This window comes from Siphateles boraxobius, unplaced genomic scaffold (assembly GCF_051911475.1).
Source record: "Siphateles boraxobius isolate OS27281-9 unplaced genomic scaffold, OSU_SipBor_1 22, whole genome shotgun sequence".
Lineage (NCBI taxonomy): Eukaryota > Metazoa > Chordata > Actinopteri > Cypriniformes > Leuciscidae > Siphateles > Siphateles boraxobius.
This window is the reverse complement of record NW_027508833.1, coordinates 35,714,524-35,736,522: the sequence shown is the minus strand read 5'-3', so window position 1 is coordinate 35,736,522 and position 21,999 is coordinate 35,714,524. Positions and strand designations below refer to the sequence as shown.

Below are 21,999 nucleotides of genomic sequence, written 5' to 3'. Positions count from 1 at the left end.
CAGCATTAACTAAATTAGGTTTGACAGTTGCCAGCAACCATTTGAACGACCATTTCACTTGCACACTGCTGTCAGCACACATTCAAGGCCATGACAGCAAATATAAACAGTGTGCTCAAGCAAGAGTCTCAGTTAGGGTAAATAAACATTACAGCAGGACTCTTAGCAGAAGTGTGTTGGTGGGTGTGTGTATGGAAGGGGGGGGGGGGGGGGGAGTATAAACTAAAAACTGAATGATAGCATCTCTAAAGCCTTCTCTCACTAAGGAGAGTTGCTGTTTATTTTCTTATCCTTGTATCTTTTTAGGAATTATCTCCACTTAACTGTCTAAACTCACTCAGCCTGTAGCGAGAATGACTCTCTACACTGATGATGTGGATATTAATTACCTTTTAGAGTGAAAGATGTCCCAGAAACTGACAGGGAAATGAGTTTCATGAAGTTGGGCGATTTGCATATTTTTTTAAAATGCAAATGTCTTGTAATTTAGTAACAGCAAGCAATTTATACATCTCCCTTCTGCTTTTGTAGCCTATTAAAGTCAAATTGCATACAAATAAACACAAATCAGTGTTTAGTTCATAAAAAAAAAAAAAAAAAAGATTATGCAGAAGAATACTGTTCACATCTTGCTTAAAGTGTATTTCTTTTAGGCAACATTAGGGTTAAAATCAATATAATTTTTTCTCTTGAACATTTACATAATTAGCATTGAACATTATTCTATATAATTACATAGTATTATATTATATAAAGTAATTGACCAGCTTTGATCAATATATTTACATTAAACCCTTTTTTCAGTTAAAGAGCTCTAACCTTCAGTTTTGGGTTGGTGTGGGTGTTCACAGCAGTTTGAATTGGGCTGATCCTAATATGCTAAATGAACGCAGCGGACTTAGTGTTGTATTGGCAACACCTTATATTGTTATGCACACAAATCACAGGAAACTAAAGGCACTTGAATGCATGTGAATAGAAATGCTGTCGACCTGCTGCATAAGATTTACAACATGAAAACTAATTTTACAGCAAAATAGCATATCAATTGTTCAAATGTGTCTGTTACTCTCACTCTGTGAGACAGTATAGGCCTACAATTTAAGTGAAATTCTAATTAGTAAAACATAGAGACTTTTTTTATTTAGACTATTTTTGCTTCTCTTCATAAAACCACATATTTCATCAACAACTTTATCTACTAGTTTTTTCCACCAAACTCTGTTTTCAGCATGCAGTAAGACAAAACAGCAGTTTAAACATTTCCTTGATTTCCTTGACACTGAAATTTCTTTTTTTTAATGCAAATGTTGTCATCATACAGAAGTCTTAGCCATACTGATGGTTTAAAATTGTTCTTCCAGTTGTACATTCATAAAAGTAATCAACAATTGTATTAAATGTAAAGAAGCATAATTTATGTTAAATTTAAATCAGACATATTTGCAAAATGTAAATATTGTATGTATATTTACAGCTAAATAGTTTAGCCCTGAACTATATAAATATCATTCAGAAATTTGTTTTTATTTAAAGATTTTGTTGTTATGTAGTGCTAAAATAATAATAATTTAAATATATATATATATATCACTGCACACTGTTTATAAGGTTAAACAGGCAGGACCATAAGCAATGAGCATTGTTGAATATTAAGCTCCTCCTCTCAGGTGTAATCCAATCCAGTGCCCTGTCACAGGTAAAACCGGCCCTAATTTCTCAGTATATCCAAAAAAGCGAGAAAAGCCAACAAAACCCGTTCTCATACAAGCAATTCTAAGGCAGCCCTCATCCCATTCTGAAAGCGTTGCTCCATACAAGAAGAAGAAGGATCGGATTTACAGTACCAACTAGAAAGTCCAGTTCGACCATAAGAGATGTCACAGGATCATGACAAGTAAGTTCACCACTGTAGGTCCATAGTTTACTGAGGGATGATCAACAGAAAAGGATCCTATGATTGAAATATTACTCACTATTTACTGCTTAATACTGGTTTATTTTCTGGAACTGACAAAGATTAGCTTCTCTAGTCTGACTTGTCTCAGTAATTCTGGAAAATATGTGGCTTACCACGAGGAGTCTGTCTGACAGCCGAGAGCCGATTCCGCTACACCGTTGTGCTGTTTGGGCTCTTCAGTTCACCTGTCATGTTCAGACCTGCTGCGGTACAGGTGTATGCACCTGCTGCGGGAGTTACGAGCACAGCTCTCGGTTTGACAGATTTGCGTGTTTTTGTGCGTTGATATTTTTTGTTTGGAGTGCAATTACCTCGAGTCTAAATGGGAAACTTGTGGAAGCTTGACATTTTTGTAAGAATTTATTAAAATGCTGCTTATGTAGATACAACTGGAACCAACATCTGTGTTACCTTTGGAAAGGTAATAATTGGTGACACATCGGCTGAAATTGTTAGGTTTTTAGATAATGTTGTATTTGCAGTACGTGTATGATTATTTTTTATAATAATGTAATGGATTATATTATTTTATGATTGATCAAGTTCAATTTTGTCAAATTTTGTTTTGTAAGAAGAGTTGATTGAAACAGCCTGCTTTCTAGGCGTTGGTAATTTCTTAGGAACAGTGTTTAAGCCTGTTGTACATTGTTTTAAGCATGCCAATCTAAACAGAATCTCAAGCGACCTTTTAGGAAAAGTTATTTTTTTAAATTCTCAGAATTGGTTCAACTGTTCATCAAACACCAAAGTATATACCCCAAATATTTGCCCATTGGTGAGCTTTTCCACATGCAAACAGAACTTTGTTGACGACCATCACCATAGTGTAAGAAATGTGAGACCTTGTATCTGTGAATCCTGAAGGGAAAACTCTCCTTGTTAGTGTTTGGAGTTTGGCGGATATGCCCACAAACACATCATTAGTAATTTTGCGCTTGGTCGCCTCTTTTGTTTTAGAAGAGGGATTGCGTGTCCACACGGTTTCATTGTCCCAGGATAACGGATCTATCAGGTTGCAAAACTAAAATCAAACAAGGAGAAAGAATGGTACAATTAGTTATCAAATTACCCATAATCCGTTTGCGTTAAACAATTCTGGATGCAAAGTTTTGTCATAGCAACTTTAAATGGATTCATTCTATTATTAAAGGCTACTATAGTGTTGTGTGACAAGTAAACCAAGAGATACTAACCATGATCAAGTTGAAGCCATTCCTAAATAAAATTGAAAAGGCATGTTCTAAGTTTATACTCTAAAACTTGATCCTCTTGAAAAAAGGGATGTGCTTAAATACAGTAGATTTAATTGTAAAAAGTCACATTTACATATGAGCAATATCACAATATGACAATATTGCATGTTTGACTGCACGAGTGTGTAATAAAAAAAAAGAAAAAAGAAGGAAAGAAAAAACAACGGGGTGACTATTTTGTGCCAAACTACTTCCTTCCGCCACAGATTCAAATCTCAAATTGAAAGTTTAACAGTTGAGCCCAAGCCTCGGTTACTAAATCTAAAATGTCAATTTAGAGCTATGAAGGAACACTTCCTTTTAACAGTTAAGGGGATTCACCGTGACATCTGGAACAAGTAATTGTTTAATAAGAGCAAAGATTGCCTGTTTGATATACTCAAAATGAATTATCCCTCATGTTTAAACACTGTCTACATAAGAGCCAGTGGCAAATTCCCGAAGGACTGGCTGAGATAAAACTGTTCTCGGCGGGTACATGAGCGATAAACGGCCTGGAGCTCACATCTCTGAAAACGTCGAAGCACATTTTTAAATCGGCAAATACATTCTCGCCTGAAAAACTCTTAAAACTACATTCCGTGACAAACAACAGTAGTATTTGTACAATTATATTGGGTTTGCTGGTCTGCCATGACACTCGCTATGAGTGATACAAACTGTGAAATGGTTCCTGTGGTGATACTGGTAGAATATCACATGGCTGGGAAGACCTCTCAGCCAATCAGATTCAAAGACCTGAACTAACTGTTGTATAAACATTTAATAAGCACTGGACCAAAGTATATTCAATCTCTGTGATGAGCCACCTTTGTCTAGAAAATAGATGATGGTACTCATGAGAATGACACAATGATGACGAAAAAGGCCATAACCGGTTTTCTTAATGAACTTTGTCACAGTCAGTGAAAAGTCACCAGATCTCCTTCTGACACTTTACTGGCTGTCTTACTGGAAGAGCCAGTGAAACATGTTGTCAAATGGGATGCTGCGGTCTGTGCAGAGATTTGTTGTTTGACCCAGTCTTTGTCACAGATCCTGAGATAAAGAAGGCCTTGCACACCAACCTGCTCTTCTGTCAACTTTAACACCAGCAATATCGCCAAAACATCTTCAGATTGTTGAAGCTCATCGTCCATCTTTTCGTTCTTTTTAACTGTTTTGATTGTTTGTTTCTATGCGCTAAGATTCATTTAGCTTATAGTCTTATACTGATGGCTCTTTCTGATCTGTTCCTCACAGTAAGCGGCCTGTGCTCGTGCTACCGAATGACCCAGCTTACAACCAGCGCCGGCCTTACACAAGTGAGGATGAGGCCTGGAAGTCGTTCCTGGAGAACCCTCTCACAGCCGCCACCAAGGCCATGATGAGCATTAATGGAGATGAGGACAGTGCCGCAGCTCTGGGTTTGCTATACGACTACTACAAGGTAAAAGAAGAAGAAGAAGAGAAGATTAACACCAATAATAGAAATAATAATAAAAGCAGTTGGTTTTCTAAAACCCAAAGTACCACTAGCAAAATAAGCATTAAATATGAACAAAATAAAATTCAATCAATGAACACAAATAAAATATCAGGTTAAATAAGCAAACAAAAATACAAAGAATGGTTTTATATTACATTAATTTGAGCTAATACATTATTACCAGTAGCAATTTATTTGACAGTGTTCCTGTGACACATCTTACATGTACTTAACATAGTAGTAACAGTAAATTATCATAATTACAAGCAACTAAACCAAAACCTAACCCTAATTAGTAAGCACATTAATTAATAATAGTTACTCAGTACTATAATTACACTGTAACAAGGGCACCTTAAAATAAAATGTAACCTTATTAATTATTTAAAAATCAGTTTTTAGTAATACAGTCAAACCAAAATTTATTCAGACACCTTCAACATTTCTCACATTACAGTTTATTCGCTATAGTTTAGAAAATGGTAATAAAATATGACAAGAGTTATCAAACTCAGAGTTATCAAATCAGTTGATATTTCACTGGTTATGGCCTTCCGTCTGTTAAACTGTCTCACAAATGAATTAGGTTGAATAGCTGTCAGCTGTTAAATTTAAGTTCACAATTAGATAATTTTTAATTTCCAATTTACGTCACATGGACCAGAATAATTCCAATTTAGGTCAACCAATAACCAATCATGCTTAATTTTTTAAGTCTGTGGTGTAATAAGGTCACACTATCAATTAAAGAAAAAACACTTAAGGAATACATGGTTAAGTCAAAGTATATTTCTCATTTTATGAAGACATTTTGGGTATAAAATGTCACAGTTTACTTTATTTTGCTATCCTCGCCTTAAAACAGACCAATGGAAACATCATATAATTATTATTTTACAGAAGGAAGGAAGGAAGGAGGAACTTGAAAAAAAACTAACCTTATTTAATGTTTATATCAGTATGATTATTATTTGAGATCTACTTAACTAAGGATGAATTTAATGATATCTGACATCTAAGTCTGTTAAATATGTTCACTGACAGATATAATGGGTAAAGCTGATGCTATTGGATGCGGTCAGACTAACATAGAGTTTGTTTACTTTCCCCAGGTGCCGCGGGAAAAGAGAACAATATCCCAGCAAAAGACTGACGTCCTGGGCTCTGATGTGGATCCCAACAAAAGGTGAAGCTCTCATCAAAGATGCAATAATGAATGCCATTTTTTCCCACACTGAGAAGACCCTTCTTTTTATTATTCTCTTTTAGGAATGCAATTACAGTCAATAATAATCTTTTAGGAAAATAGGCTACAACCATTGATATGATTGATTTCTTTGGTCTGTTTTCCGAGCACGCAGGAGCCACGTCAGTGACTTTTTAGTAGCAAAAACGTGCACAAGCTAAATTGTTCCAAGAATAATTGCACTTCATATTAAAAGCTTCAAATGTCAGTGTGCATTTCTTCCCTATTTTGATGTAAATCTGAAATGATTTCTTGAACAAGACGAAATGTAAGGTGGGACTTGATTTTGTCGATTGAGAACTGATTGGATCATTGGAGGGTTGTGGTTTGCTATTGCTGTGATCATTTATAATAATTCCTACAATATTCCCAACAAAACGAAAGAAAGAAAGATTAGTCTGTGTTGATTTCATGGTGACTTTAATGAGCTTGTGATAGTTTCTCCCCAGCACAGATATATTATTATCTATATTCTGTATTTTAATCTTGTTTAAAACCAGGAAAATGTTTACATTTCGCAAAAAAAAGAAAGAAAAGTAATTTTTTTACTTTAAACTAAGGCATGTGGATGTGCATGTGCATGTGCTTGTAGGTAATGGAAAAAAAACAACATTTAGATATATATTATGTATAGATTTAAATATAGATGTATATTTTGTTATTTACATTCTCAACAGGAACATGATGGCCCCTCTCCAAGAGACGTCAATGGCATCGGAGAACAGAATTCAGGGTCTGAAAGGAGTACCCCTAAGTATCATTCTTCCAGGGAACCAGCTCACCCAGGACAAGAGAGGCCTTTTCCCCTCACCTGACACTACGGTGACGGTGTCCATTGCGGCTGTGCCAAACTACTCAGTGAAGACAGAGGGTTCATCCCACGGTTTCTCCGTCACAGTCCCCAACCCCCACTGCTCAGAACCAGACAGTCACACGGTGGGATTTGACCGTCAGCTCCCCCACAACCAGTTCAGCCCGAACACACAACCACGCACCCCAGACACGACCTTCCCAGAGAACTCAGATGTGAGTTCACACACATCTCCTGTCTCCCACCCTCAGACAATACTTCATTTACCTGGCGACTCTAAAGACATTGTTGAATTGAGCCCCCACCCTATTTTTATTTGAACATGCCAAAATAGCAGCTAGCATGTCATTATGCCATTGTCTCTCTTACACAATATAGTGCTGTATTTTCCTCTCACATAATAGCCAGGGCCTTTTCTCCCTCTCTCTCTCTTGCCCGCTCTCATTCCCGCTCCCTCTCTCTACCTTCTCTTTAAACCTAGAGGGAGGATATCCTTAGAAATGATAGTTCCACAAAAACCTTACACACACAGGGAGCTGGGAGAGCCGTTTGTTTTTTCTTTGGCTTAGCAATCAGCTTTCTCTCACTGACTGAATGTGTGGCAGCGTGGTGGTTGTTTGCGCTAATGCCAGGCCCTCTCGCCCCTCTTTTGTGCACTACAGGTGTTCTCGTTCCCAGGGGATCTCCAGTTACGCATGGTCTCGCAGGACGACTACGGAACTTTTGACACAGTGTCAAGGTAAGCGAACGTTTGCTGCCAAAAACAAAACCCCAGAGAAACCCCATTCCCTTTAAGAGTCTCCCGGGAGTCAGCAGATTTTATCATCTGAGTGTGTGCAAACAGAATTGGGTCACTGGTGGATCCTGACAGGTGCACATGGCCCGTGGGCAAATGAAAGTGTGCCTACAACAAATATGACGAGTTCTTCTGTGTAATAGCAAACAGGGAAATTGTCATGGGTGTATTTTGTCGGATGGTGCAGATATGTATTACTGTATGTGGTGATCCCTTTTTTTGTGTTTGGTCAACAGTAATAATTTTGAATACACATTAGAAGCCTCCAAGTCTCTCAGACAGAAGTCTGGTGATGGCACAATGACGTACCTCAACAAGGGCCAGTTCTATCCCATCACTCTCAGGGAAACCGACAATGGCAAACTGCTGCAAGGCCCCATCTGTAAAGTCAGGGTAAGATTAGTACGAAAATAAGATTTTTATAATTAATTTTTTTTTTTATGTTTTGACCCCAAACTGTATTTGGACACTTCATCTACACTTTAAAACAATTCACACACACACACACACACGCGCGCGCGCACGCACGCACGCACGCACGCACACACACATATTCTAGTCTGATATAATGACATTCATACATTATTATGCGTAGATTACTGTAAGTAGCCATATACTTTCAAATCAAGTGACTTAAGTGTGTAAATACTTTTTGGAGCATTAAAAGATGTATTATGTATGAGCACTTGTTTGAGTGTGTACACTATAATGGAAAGCAGTAACACCATGCTGTTTTTCAGAGTGTTGTGATGGTAGTGTTTGGAGAGGAGAAAACCAGAGATGACCAACTCAAGCACTGGAAATACTGGCACTCGAGACAGCACACGGCCAAACAGAGATGCATTGATATCGGTGAGGATATCAGTACACCTCTGATCTCACTGATCTTAGTCACACTTTCAAACCTCTTTGGGTCCAGTGCAGTTCAGGGTGGAGTAACGATACAGACAGCAAACACAGAGAAACTGGACGCAGGGAAGGGGGGCTGCAGGTGGGGACAGGACAATAGCTCAAGGGGAGAGCCATCAATGACACAACAAATAAAAGATGAACATTGTAAAGCTTGAAAGGATACACAGCATTATCTTGCTTTCAATGACAGTCGACTTCTGAGGGGAAAGATACCTTTTGAGACTAAATATTACATTACAAATTTGTTATAATGTTGTATTACAACAGTTTTTCCAGCATATGTTGAATTGATTACATTTAACTGTCTTGATTTGATCTAAAAAGCTCATTAACATGTAATTAGAGTCTACTATAGTCAGTTCTACTTGTCTTATATCTATAACTGAGATTTAAAAATATGATACAACCAAAATATTTCCTTCCCCATTTACCTCCTTCATTTACAAAATGAATTCTCAAAATACTCGTTAATCAAGCCTCTCTTGTCTCGCACAGCGGACTACAAAGAAAGTTTCAACACCATCAGTAATATTGAGGAGATTTCATATAACGCCATTTCATTCACATGGGACATCAGTGAGGAAGCAAAGGTAAAGACATTTTTGGGCACTTGTAACACTATTTTCATAGTTTATAATCAATAAAAAACATTATTGCTCTTTTTATTTGATTCACCTCTTGATATCTAAAGAAATTAATATGAAATTAGTGTAAATGGCTTTCTGTTGAAAGGCTTTAGATTTGGGCTAAAGGTGAATAATAGCTAAATTTCCTTCTGTCCTATGTATTTTTGGTATGTGGATAAAGTTAACCTTTTAGGAAAAGTATGACTGACATGGGGATTTACACTCAAAAACCTGAACCATAAGCCTGATGCTCAGTACTTGTACACAATCAAAGGATTTATTCAGGAGACACAAACAACATGTGCTGTGACCCGTAAGAAAAATCCTAAGATAGTGTGAAGAAGGGGCTTTCCAAGATTATTCTGGTCAAGCTTAGTTCCTTGAGCTGGTCATTGGTGTTTCCCAACATTGAGCTTTTACCTTTTAGTTCAGTTGTCTTCACATGCAGATGCTGGGCTGATGGAGATATTTGTTGTTCGCTGACTTTGAGTATGTTAAAATGTTTAGTGTAGGACTTGTTCTCAGATCATTAGGCCTGACAGCCCTATTTTGTTGCGAAACTGATGTGTTAATGAGGAGACGCGCCCAACAATAGCCTTAAGAATGAGGAAACATTAACGGGGGAGCAGAGCACTGTGACAGGAAGGCTGATGGAATCCTGTTTGACGAGTGTGTCCAGACTGGTCGGGTTAAACCCGTCACCATGTGACGAACAGATTTTGGTTAAAATCTTCTACCTCTGTCTGATTAGTTTTGATTTTTCATCTGTGTTTCTAAGTTGAAGGATCATAGCAGGCTGTTAAAGGAATAGTCACGTACATTTGTGTATTGATGTAATTATAGTTGTCCCATTAAAGTAAACAATTCCTAGTTTAAAGAATGAAACTGAGTATTTTGCAGTGTGCAGTGTTGTCCTATAACCAGGATGTAGATCATAAGATAGGCCTGCGCTGTAGGATACTCATCCGTGTGCTCAGTCTACAGTGTTTAACACTGTTGGCAGTGTTGTAATGTGGGCGTGGTGTGGATTCTGTGGGCTTGTGTGAAAAACAGAAATTGAAGAGAAAGAGATTAGGGTTAAACACTAATAGGTTTTGGAAAAGGATGGCTGGAATGTTCTTGTGGCGCGCCCTAGCGGACTTTTTGAGAAACTACAGGCATTTAGTGAATGCTTGTGCAAATATTTGATTAGTTGAATGCCCATTTGTTTGTAATTCTCATTTTGTCTCAGGCCTTTTGCTAATAATCCATTATTACGTAATATGCTGTATTGTCTTTGGATAAAGTTAAGTAAATTTTGATTTGGTGATACAGTGGTAGGAATAAGCAGATGACGGTTTGAGAGTTATACACATACACAACAGATCAAAAGTTTGGGGTCAGTATGATTTTTTTGTCAGTATGAAGAAATTGATATTTTTATTCAGAAAGGACGTATTGAGTTGATCAAAGTTACAGTAAAGACGTTTACATCGTTAAAAAAAATACTTAAAAAGTATTTCAAATAAATGCTGTTCTTTTGAACTTTCTGTTTATCAAAGAATTCTGGAAAATTATCTATTTCCAAAAAAAAGATATTAAACAGCACAACTGTTTTCATCACTGATGATAATAATAAGACATTTAAGAAAGATTCTTGAGCACCAAATCAGCATATTAGACTAGAGTAATGGCAATAAGATAAAAGTAATAAAAAGTAAAGTAATTCAAATCAGCTTAGCCACCACAGGATTTGTAATTTACATTATTAATACATTTACATTGTAATAATATTTCACAATATATATTTTTTACTGTATTCTTGATCAAATAAATTCCAGCCTTGATGAGCATAAGAGATGCCTTTCCATTTAATGAATAAATAAATAAATCTACCGACCCCAAATTTTTAAAGGGAAGTGTATTTAATTTTTTTAAATAATAATATAAATATACTCAAGCTTCTATATATATATATATACTTCAGTTATGTGTCTGAATTTGAATTAATAAGCAGGATGCTGAGTTGTAAAAAAAATTTAAATGGAATGAAAGTTATATTCCATAGTAAAAAACATTAATTGAAACAGTAATAATAATACATTTTTGCAATGCCACAGTTTGTATTAAAGTTATATTTATTTCATCACATCATAAACTAATATTTTGTTTATTAGACAGTGATGGAAGAGCACTTTCAGAATGCTCGAGTTGAACTCGTCTAAAAAACTTTGTATTGTGATTCTATTTTGTTACCAAAAGGGGGCGAGATACAATACATGTAATGGCATGACACTCTGGTGTTCCCATTTTACCTCTCACAAACGTTTTACCCTGAGCATTTACAGAAAACAGATTTTCATAAGTTCAAAACAAACAACGCTATCCACACACTAAATAAAGTTTTAGACTAAAAAGATCAAGTACATTTTTAAAATTGCATTCAGTGCTTTTTGAGGTTTCTCTTGGTTTTAATTTGAAATCAATCTATTTAATCTCTTTTACTTTACTGCACTTTTTTGTTGAAAATGTAAGAATAAATGATTTTTAACCAGTCTGAATTTTTTGTTCAGTGTGCAGTTAGCTTTTTGTTTTGCTTCACGCAACTGAAGTAAAAAAAAAAAATAAGTAAAAAAAAAAGTTGGACTGAACGCAACGATACTCTCTATTTCCAAGGATTGATTTGTAACAAATGATGTAACAAATATTGTAACATTAATTGTTCCCTCTCTTCTCTCCTTAGATCTTTATCTCAGTGAATTGTCTGAGCACAGACTTCTCCTCTCAGAAGGGAGTGAAGGGCCTACCGCTCAACCTACAGATCGACACCTACAGCTACAACAACCGCAGTAATAAACCCATCCACCGCGCATACTGCCAGATTAAGGTCTTCTGCGACAAGGGTGCAGAACGCAAAATCCGTGATGAGGAGAGGAAACAGTCCCGTAGGAAGACCAAGGGCCCTGACGTCAACCCTGCTATGGGAAACTGTAAGCACGCCTTCAAGTTGTTTTACTTTAACACATAAATTTGAACTGACCCGATGATACTTTCGTTGAAAATGTAAGTCTGAGCTCTGGAGAGACTTGTTTTTCACTCCATTCTTGCCCCATTTGTCTCAGTTGGGCCAGATGTCAAGGTGCCCCTCCTGCACAAGCGCAGCGACATCACTGTCTTCAAGACAATGACAGAGTACGAGACGCAGCCTGTCCTTTTTATTCCCGACATCCACTTCTCCACCTTCCAGCGTCATGTGAGTACCCATCCTTAACATTGTGTGCAATACGTTTTTTTGTGTGTGTGTGTGTGTGGAAATTTCACATTTGAACATATCAGATATATAGTAAATTGGGGGACAATTGGGGGTCAATAAGTGCGTATCAGGTTTATAGACCAAAGAAAGGGGCTAGATTATGATATTCACAGCTTTTTAACATTTACAGCAGACTTATAAAACTCAAATGCAGTGTTCTACAGGTGTACAGGTGCAGTGTGTGTTATGACACATTGCATGTAAGCACTGCTGATAAGATATAAAGATAGGAGAATGTACTTTTTGCTGCATGTGAGGACAATCATATAGTTTAGAATGATTTTGACCTCATTTACTCCAGTTTCTGCATAACCCCCATATCTTATCTGTTAGGCTCTTAGTTTTTCTGCCAGTCAGAGAAAAAATAATGACACCAGAATGCCGGTGCGAGAACGGGGTGATTGGCAAAAATCCACAGGGCAAATTGGCTTTTGTTTAAACAGTTTATAACATTTCCCCATAAGAAGAAAACTGACTTAGGTGTTTACATGAACTTATACAATACGGATTATTAAACACAAACAGTGGAAAATGCATGAAAACACACTCAGAAAGATTGTTGACAGATCAGTCAGTCAATCAATCAAACAATAATTAAAAGATGTGCCCTTTTTTTGTCCCAGAGAACCAGTGATTAACATGTAAAAAACAAAAAAAGCATTATAAATACATTATATTATTACAATTTATTAAATGACAATGATATTAATACATTATAAATAATAAAAAAACTATTATTATAATTAATTATTAAATATTTGGAAAATTAACCTCTTATTATTTTTCTTATCAATAATTTTTATCATTTCACCTGACAAAGTCAAACCTCACTGACTTTTAATTTTGTTTTTGAATTCAAATTTGTATTACCAATCACATCAAATTAAGCAACCTGACACTGCAGTGTTTTTTTTTCAACCTATTAAAATGCCCTAAGTATTGTTAACAAAATCATTTTTTAATATAAAAATTTGTGGTCTCTTGCCAAAATGATTCATGATGTAAATGTCAGTACCACTATGATGAAGCCCCTAATAGAATCATTCCATTTCCCTATTATCCTCCACATATAAGTGGCTTTGCGTAAAAGCACATCGACATAATTTAAGTGCTTTTTATTGCATGTGTGAGCGCAGACTACTGTAACATTTCACAGAAATAGCAGATTGTCGTTGGGTCACGGTGACCGGAATGATGCCGTCAGTTGGAAGGAATATAGTCGTTTCTCACAGTTATAAAATCTGGCATTTATGGCATGGGTTTGGCTGTTATCAGAAAGTTCTTGGCAAGGAGTCACATCTTAGGCCCACACACGCTTTCTCAACGAATCAAAACATGCCTAATTTGTCCTGCCAGCTTTGTTCAGAGTACCATTCAGGTTAACAAATACCATAAACATCAATGGTACCCATCACTGGATCACATGTCTTTTAACTTTAAGGTTCGTAGACCTGAAAGTTATTTTTAAATAATTTCAGTTTCTTGGTAGAACTCTTCCTTTAACTTCACCCTCCACCTTTGACTCACAAACCTGTTCACCCATATGGCAAAAATCACATGACTCCCCGTTCTGTAGGAAAGCAAATGTTAGACACTGTCCTTAAACATGACCTTTGATCATCAGTAGTTGTGTGACATTGATGCCCAGAGTGTATCTAGAGCCAAATATAAACCTTCTGGCTATTTACTTTTCACTAAATCACACAAAATGAACAAGAAATGTGAACTTTGCCATACTTTTCTAGTGTCGCACAAATGAAGCAAGTTTAGAGCCATGGAAGGATGTTAATGTGCTTTTATGTGCTTATGCAATGCACTTGTGTTGACTCAAATGTTCTGTTCGGCTTTATGCTCTGGGGGTCTGACAGCTTTTGTATTGAGTTTACATTGCAGTATGCAGGAACTAAAAAGATAAAAATAAAAGATTACATAAATAAAAAGAAAGAAAGCTGGTCTGAATTTACGAGTGCATCATTAATCATCACAAGTAGGTTAAAATGTTTTAGCATGTGTTAATAGTTTAACCCATTGGGTCTTCAGCAGGGCGACTGTGGTGGTCCTGCAGGGTTATACAGTAGTTTCATCTCAAAACAGATTTTTGTGGAATAAAATAAAGAATTTTAGAAGCTGAAAGTTCAGCTGAATGTTTAATTTTCCACCTACATTAAAATATATTAAGCAAAATTAAAATGTAACATTTTAAAGACTTTCCAATGTGAGCTTCATGTAAATATCCTGTACACTATCGTTCAAAAGTTTGGGGTATTGAAATAAGTCTCTTACAGTATGCTCATCAAAGCTGCTTTTATGTGATTAAATGTATAGTACAAACAGTAATATTTTGAAATATTATTAAATTTTAATTTATTCCTTTGATGCAAAGCTGAAATTTCAGTCTTTGGTGTCACATTATCCTTCAGAAATCATAAAAAAAAAACATTTTAATTTGGTGTTCAAATAACATTTCTTCTTATTATCAATGTTGAAAACAGGTGTGATAATATTTTTATGGAAACTGATAAAAATTTGCAGGATTCATTAATACATTTGAAATGGGATTTTTTTGTAATAATGTAAAGGTATTTGCTGCCACTTTTGATCATGTTAATGAGTCCTTAAAAAAAAAAAATAATCGACGTATAGCCAGTGATTTTCTCTCACTGGAACGGACTCGTGAATTTCTCTCATTGGAACGGACTCTGAAATTTCACTCACTGGAAGTAGAGGACCCTGGAGTAGAGGTCCTGTTGGTAAGGTATGTGGTGGAGAGCTTGGACGCAGGCTCGGGTTAGCTGCAGTGCTCAAACGTTTTCCGGATGGGAGTGGATGATCATGGGAAAAGTCCTCATTCACTTCATCAACAAAGAAATCAGAACTGTTTAGCCAGAGGACATAGTCGATATAATAAACCAAGGACACACTGCATTTACTGGGAGAAAGAGACTGATATAATTTGTCATCCAGTCCCTCCCGAAAACAGGCCTTGAGCATATGAGTGCTCCAGCTCACCAGATGATAGTACTGCAGAAACTCCTCCACATATTGCTCCAGAGGCTGACCGTCTTGACGGAAGGAGAAGAGGAGATGATCTTCTGCCAGTATCTCAAGCTCTGCCCGTTTCATAGTTTCTTTGTTTTGCTTCTTAGAATCTATGTTTTAAGGTCCTGTATAAGGCACACAACGATGGGGTAAATAATAGTCTTTTAATTGTAAATTCAAACAAGGAAACACGCAGGAGATAAACTCGGAAACACGGAATAGAACAACCACTTCAACATAGACGTTAAACAATACAGGACGAGTAACAGACTGAAACTGAGGGCTTAAGTACAGTGGGCAAACAAAGGAGCTAACGAGTTAATTAATAGGTGAATGGGATGAATCAATGAGATAAACGGGAAAACTGGGTCAAAGGAAAATAGCGTCAAAGGAAAGTAACAACTGAACACAATGAAAACTAAGACAGAACAAAACATAACCTTGTCCCTGACACTTAACTTTTGAACGTTAGTGTATATTTATACAGTATATTCTGTTATTATAGGCCAGACTTAAAAAGCAACATTCAGTTTTAATACAATATTTAACTGGGCTCTATCTCTTTATCCACCATGGGGAATAACTCTAAAATGCCTTCTTATTCTGAAATATTATAGGTTTTTGTTAACGAATGGTAAATTAACTGTTAAAATGGCTCTATATTTTTTTATTAATGCTGTATTGTGTCTTTTCTCATTATAGCCTTTCTCACCGGAGGACTCAGAGGAGGGGTACGTTTCTGTCTCCTATCTTCTTTGAGCTTATTTATGTTCGGAATGCTTGTTCAAGACAGGGGAGGGTTGAAAATGTGCATTATAGAGCAAACAGCCTTTAGCTTTGCTCTGGAGTGCTGCTCCCTGTGTAGCGTTTCCAGGAAATGTGCAGGTGCAGTTTGTTTAATAGCTAATGATGTACTCAATTCCTTTTTTCTATTGGGATGATGGTTTTCTCAGAACTACACTCATCTACATGCTTCTCCCTCCTTGTCTCCTCACTTTTCCTCTTCCCTCATGTTCTTCAGCTCAGCTATGAAGAGATTACCTTATTCCGAGGAGGAGTTTGGATCACCTCCCAATAAGCTGGCAAGGATGGATGAGCCCAAAAGAGGTGTGTTTTAACTGGAACTGGGTTGTATATGATTTGGTGGATGAGACAGATCTTTGGGAATTACTGTGTTTATTTCAGTATTGTTGGCACTATAGTATTATCACTGTTATGGTGCAATGCCACTTGGTTGCTTGCAAGTAACCGCACACAAAAACACCCTAATTCAAAACACATTTGCTCTTTTTCAAAACTTAGTGTGCTGCCTATGGTGTATACCTCATAAGATGCCTTGTTTTAGACATATCCAAAGGGCAGCATCACATGCATCCATGGAGAAGGCAATCCCATAATGCACTGCAACAAGTTCAGTAAAAAAATCAAGATGGTGGACGATTGATTTTAAGTATACTTTGTTCAGAACTGAAAAGTATCCATAAAATAGTATATAAAATATAATAACATTCAATAATATAATAAATATGATCTAATCATTGTATAAAATATAATAAAAATAAATGTTCAAATATTGTTTATCATTCTGATTATTTTGCCCAGTATTTGAGTGCTATGTCATAATTTTATGCTTATTAGAGTATTGCAGCATTAGTTTTGCAATATTCTAATATCAAACTTTATTGGAACCAATTGCATGTGAGTGGGACTACTTATGCTATGCGAAGTCACTCTACCAAGTGTTCCATATCATCACTTATGAGGTTCTATAGGATGCTGCCTTAGAAGCCAGTTGTCTGTGTAGGAAGTAGGAACTAGTGAGGCAGCTGGCTATAGGTTTTGGAACAGAGCTATTTTTTTTTTTTGTACCCTGAAAGGCCCTAATTATAGACCAGTGTGTATCAGCATTTCACACACTGGTGCTTCGGTCACATCAACAAAGGATGTAGAACCAAACATCTGTGGGATCCGGTAAAAAAATAATGAAAATTTGCAGGTCACTGGAGGCTGCTAGACCTCCCAACACAGTGCCTTGCCTCTCTCTGGCCATCTCCAGCTTGTTTGCTTGTTAAATAGCAGTCATGGTTAGCCATGTGTAGGTTTGTGTGGATGGGTGCGTGTTTGTATCTATTTAAAAAAAAACTCTTGCCAAAGGCAACACTTCAGCTTTGGAATAGGATATAATGTTTGTAATCTGTGTACTCCGGACTGTCCACATTACTGAAAGTCCCTTGGTGTAAGCACAGTGTTCCCAGTAATGGTTTGGGAAGCTGCCCAGTCCTTCTGGGGTTTTTGGGTGAAAGGGGAGGAGGGGGCGGCACCGGTCAGGCTTTATAGACTTGAGCAGAAACCACAACTACAGGGATCAGCATGTGAGATACAAAGTCATTAAAGGCATGCATTAGAAAAACATATCAAATCACCTGCCACATGAAAGTCTTGGCAGAGGACTTAGACTTTACTTTGATTTATTTTGGTTTGCAAATCTGACCTCACATTCAAGAAAACTGGGCTTGCAGTTTGTGCATGAGTGACCATATAGCTGACCATATTTTTCTGCCTTTGCAGTTTTGCTGTATGTGCGCAAGGAGACAGAGGAAGTGTTTGATGCTCTCATGCTGAAAACTCCTACTGTAAAAGGCTTAGTGGAAGCGGTGAGTTCACTTCTCTTTCCCCAAATGTCCTTATTCACCATTATTGTGCAGTCTGCTAAAGCATATGGGATAGGAATTTAAACACACATTCCCATAATGAATTTCGATGAGCTCTGTGTAAACAATATATCCAAAATAGAGGACCTCGAAAACTATCTATGAAATAGTATAATTGAAGATTATTATTATTATTAATAATAAATATATTATCAAATAATACTACTAATTGGTTTGAACCAAGCCAGACCGTGGTCTGCTATTTTAAGAATGCCTGCTCTGTTGAAATCAATTTCTGGTCAAGCCAAATCATGCTTCTTGTTAGAAGACATGTGCTGTCACGTTTTTGAAACAATCATACTTGTAATTTCCTCCTGGATGATGATATAACTGATAGAAGTGAACTAAAAACCCCAAGAGTACCTCAGCAAATAACACTGCCCTGCTGTCCATACACAACACTAACATCATGGTGCTGGGTTTTAACACAGGCAAGAACCACTCACATTTTTTCAGGAAATCTAAATCTAATTTAACTAATACTATTCTAATGTTTCAATGCCTTTAGTGGAGGGTTATTTAAGGATATGGTCACAGAAAAAATGGAGAAAAAAACATTCTATGTTCTGAAAAAACATTGTAACAGTATAATTTTGTTTAGCAATGCATCCTTTAATTGCACCACAATCAGACAATAACACACACAAACACCGTTTCCAAGAGGGCTCCCTCCTAAAAATGATACATCCCATCCAAAACTACAGCCACGTTTCTAATGCAGCACAGCACCTCCCAGAGAAATTTAGGAAAAAAGACAAGAAAAACAGATCCAGAGAAATGCAGTAACTGCATGTGGTTAATGCAGAGTCCCTGAAATTAGAGCCTGAAACGGTGATTTAATAGGGACTTTGAGTTACGTAGCAAAAGATTGACTGTCAACAGGCCGTCTAGATCAAAACATGTGATCTAGGCCAGCATGTGAATCACACTGCCTCAAAAGCACATCCAGCTAATAAAAACAAAAGCTGGCATGGGCTATACAGGGTCCTACGACAGGTATAAGAAAGTGTGCGTGGTTTTGTGTGGTGCGTAACAGAATGATTTCCAAGCATTGCAACACTTCAGCTAGCTATGAGAGTGAGGAAAGGGAATGTTAGGATACGTCAGGGGGGTTGGGAAAACATTAAGCTGAACCATTTGTATCCCGAAATAAGATGAACTTTGATACTAGTTGGCTCGAAAACGTACTTAGGTCTACAAATGTTCCATTTAATAAGTGCATAGGGTTGCATTACTTTCCATGAATTACTGCACGAATACTTCATAATTATTGTGCTGAGTTGCTTAAAATTATCCATTGCTATCCATTGCTAACAATAACATGCATGTTAGATAGACACAGTAATGTAAAGTTTTATTTCTGGCGCCTGCTAATGGATCTCCTATCCACCAGATTTCAGAGAAATATGAAGTTCCGCTTGAGAAGATGGGAAAAGTCTTCAAGAAATGCAAGAAAGGGTAAGACACACAGATTTCTTTAGACTATGGCTGTCAATTGATTACAGCATAAAGATCATGATTTGCATTCAATTCATTATCTATTATTAATATAATATTTTAATTAAAAATGTTTATTTATCAGATTTTTATTTAGTTTATATATATATTTGGTAACAATTTAGTTTAGAGTTGCATATTACTGGGATATTGGATGTTTATTAGTACTTATAAAGCACATATTAATGCCTTATTCTGCATGACCATATTCTACATGCCTTAATCCTACCCAATACTTAAACTACCTTACTAACTAGTAATGATCAGTAATTAGGACTTTATTGAGGCAAAGGCATAGTTATTAGTGAGAATTGGACCCTAATGTAAGGTGTGCCCTTACATTTTATTCAAATATATTTTTATTCATTTTTATTAATGTATGCCACACATTTGATTAGTCACTGAACCACAGTCAGTCGGGGTAAATCTAAACCATAGTGTCCCACCATCTCTGCTTCATTTCAGGATCATGGTAAACATGGATGATAACATCATCAAGCACTACTCCAACGAGGACACCTTCCAGATCCAGATGGAGGAAATGGGAGGAATGATTAAGCTCACACTAACAGAGATTTGAGAGATATTTTCGAGTCATCCTACAGACTGGTTTACACAAGTCCACAGACCCTTCCTCCTACTCCAGTAGGATACCAGAGATCCCTCAACAACTCGCTGTCATCTTTTAGAATAGTCTAATGAACAGTTTTCGAGTGACCAAGTGTATGAGCCTTAAGTACTTTGTGAATTTAGAGTGAACTAATGTAGAGTATCTCTTTCAAGTGTTTCTTCCAAACATCTTGAAGGTTTTGAGCCATATTTTCTAATTTTCCTGAGTATGAGCAAACAGCTGAGGCTTTTTACTATTTCTCATTCGTTTTGTGATTCTGAAAGAGATCACAATAACAATTTACTCTTCGTTTTCCTGTTTAAAGTCAAGGCACTGGAGACGCTAATCTCTAAAAAGGACAAATGAACAGGGTGTTACTTCTGTAGTAAAATGGGCTTGGGGGATCCTATTTACTTCACTGTATTGATACAAATACCCTGAGCAGTATTTAGTGAGTACAGTATATTATCCCTTGCTCAGCAACTGTGTGTATGTGTGTGTGTGTGTGTGTGTGTGTGTGTGTGTGTGTGTGTGTGTGTGTGTGTGTGTGTGTGTGTGTGTGTGTGTGTGTGTGTGTGTGTGTGTGTGTGTGCGCGCGCACATTATGATTTATAAATGTAGTAGAACAACCCTTCTTTTAACCAACAATGGTCATTTTACCAATTTTCAGTTTCAGACTTTCCCCAAAGTCTGTCATTCCTAATATGAACAAATACGGTCCATACATCAGGCCCTCTGATTAATTCTTCAGAAGGTATTTTCAAAGTGCGATCCACAAAGAATCAGTATAAACTTTCTTTTTTTTTAACAAAAAAACAATACAGATTTATAAACATTATTCTGTTTTGTTGGGGTATGAACTGCAATGCTCTACAAGCATACCAAGAAACCCTGCACATTTATAACAGAAATTTGCGATCAGTTCTAATGTAATTCTTTGAAAATCAGCAAATATGTAGTATTACATTTAGCTTTTTTGGTTACCCAGTAACCATTATATGATGCCCCATAAACTGCTGTTACTTTGAGAGGAGAACATATTCATCCTTTCTGTTGTCGTTGATAAAATGTACAGGTTTTAAATCATTTTGAAAAAACTTTTAAATGTTTTCTAAATAACTGATACTCTCTTTTATATCATTTATTGTGTATATATTTATTACTGGGATGGGACTTTTTTTTATAACTATAGCAAAAAGTCAGTTTTCTAATGTATCTTTTTTTTAAAATGTAATGAAATCATTCTAAATGATCTATTTATGCAAATGGGAAATGTTTTAGTTTGTTATTAATGTCTGATTTGGTTTTAATGTGCATATTTAAGTGTTCTTATATGCAAAGATATTATTTTCCTTTACTGAACTGTTAGTCAGATATGTTTCCTTTTGTATCAAGTACACATCTTAAGCTCCAATAAAAGCCACTTGGGACTGTGTATTTTATTTGGCTGTCTGTATGTTCTGTGGTTTTCAGCTAGCTGTATCCAAAGCAGTTGTCATGGAAACATGCTGTGCTCCAATAGCCCATCTGTCTGGTGGACAGGAAGTGGCCGGCTAAATAGAGTGTTTTGAATCAGAAGTGGCCTCAAATACCCCCTCAGCCTGTTTACCTCCTTTAAGTTCCTTATTGGAAAACATATTCACTCTTCACCAGGGAGGAACCAGATGACGTGTAATGCAAAAAAAATAAATAATAATAATAATATCAGTAACAATATTTTGGAATGAGACATCTACAATACTCTGAAAGATGAGTGGCTATATACAAGCACACTTATC

General features: G+C 36.5%; 1 protein-coding gene across 2 annotated transcripts; it reads left to right on the top strand.

The window, feature by feature from the left end:
• The first annotated feature begins 1,724 nt into the window (after nt 1-1,724).
• On the top strand, nt 1,725-21,663 carry grhl1 (grainyhead-like transcription factor 1). 2 transcript variants are annotated; one of them, XM_077239931.1, is made up of 15 exons: nt 1,725-1,897; nt 4,456-4,642; nt 5,794-5,867; nt 6,605-6,953; nt 7,401-7,477; nt 7,771-7,927; nt 8,275-8,386; nt 8,942-9,036; nt 11,795-12,041; nt 12,174-12,304; nt 16,106-16,134; nt 16,425-16,510; nt 17,972-18,057; nt 19,508-19,572; nt 20,077-21,663. In XM_077239931.1, the coding sequence occupies exons 1-15, from the start codon at nt 1,878-1,880 to the stop codon at nt 20,189-20,191; spliced, it is 1,830 nt and encodes a 609-aa protein (XP_077096046.1). In that variant the 5' UTR covers nt 1,725-1,877; the 3' UTR covers nt 20,192-21,663. The 2 variants fall into 2 exon arrangements, with proteins under 2 accessions (XP_077096046.1, XP_077096047.1); XM_077239932.1 differs by having other exon boundaries at nt 1,891-2,381.
• Nucleotides 21,664-21,999: the final 336 nt, after the last annotated feature.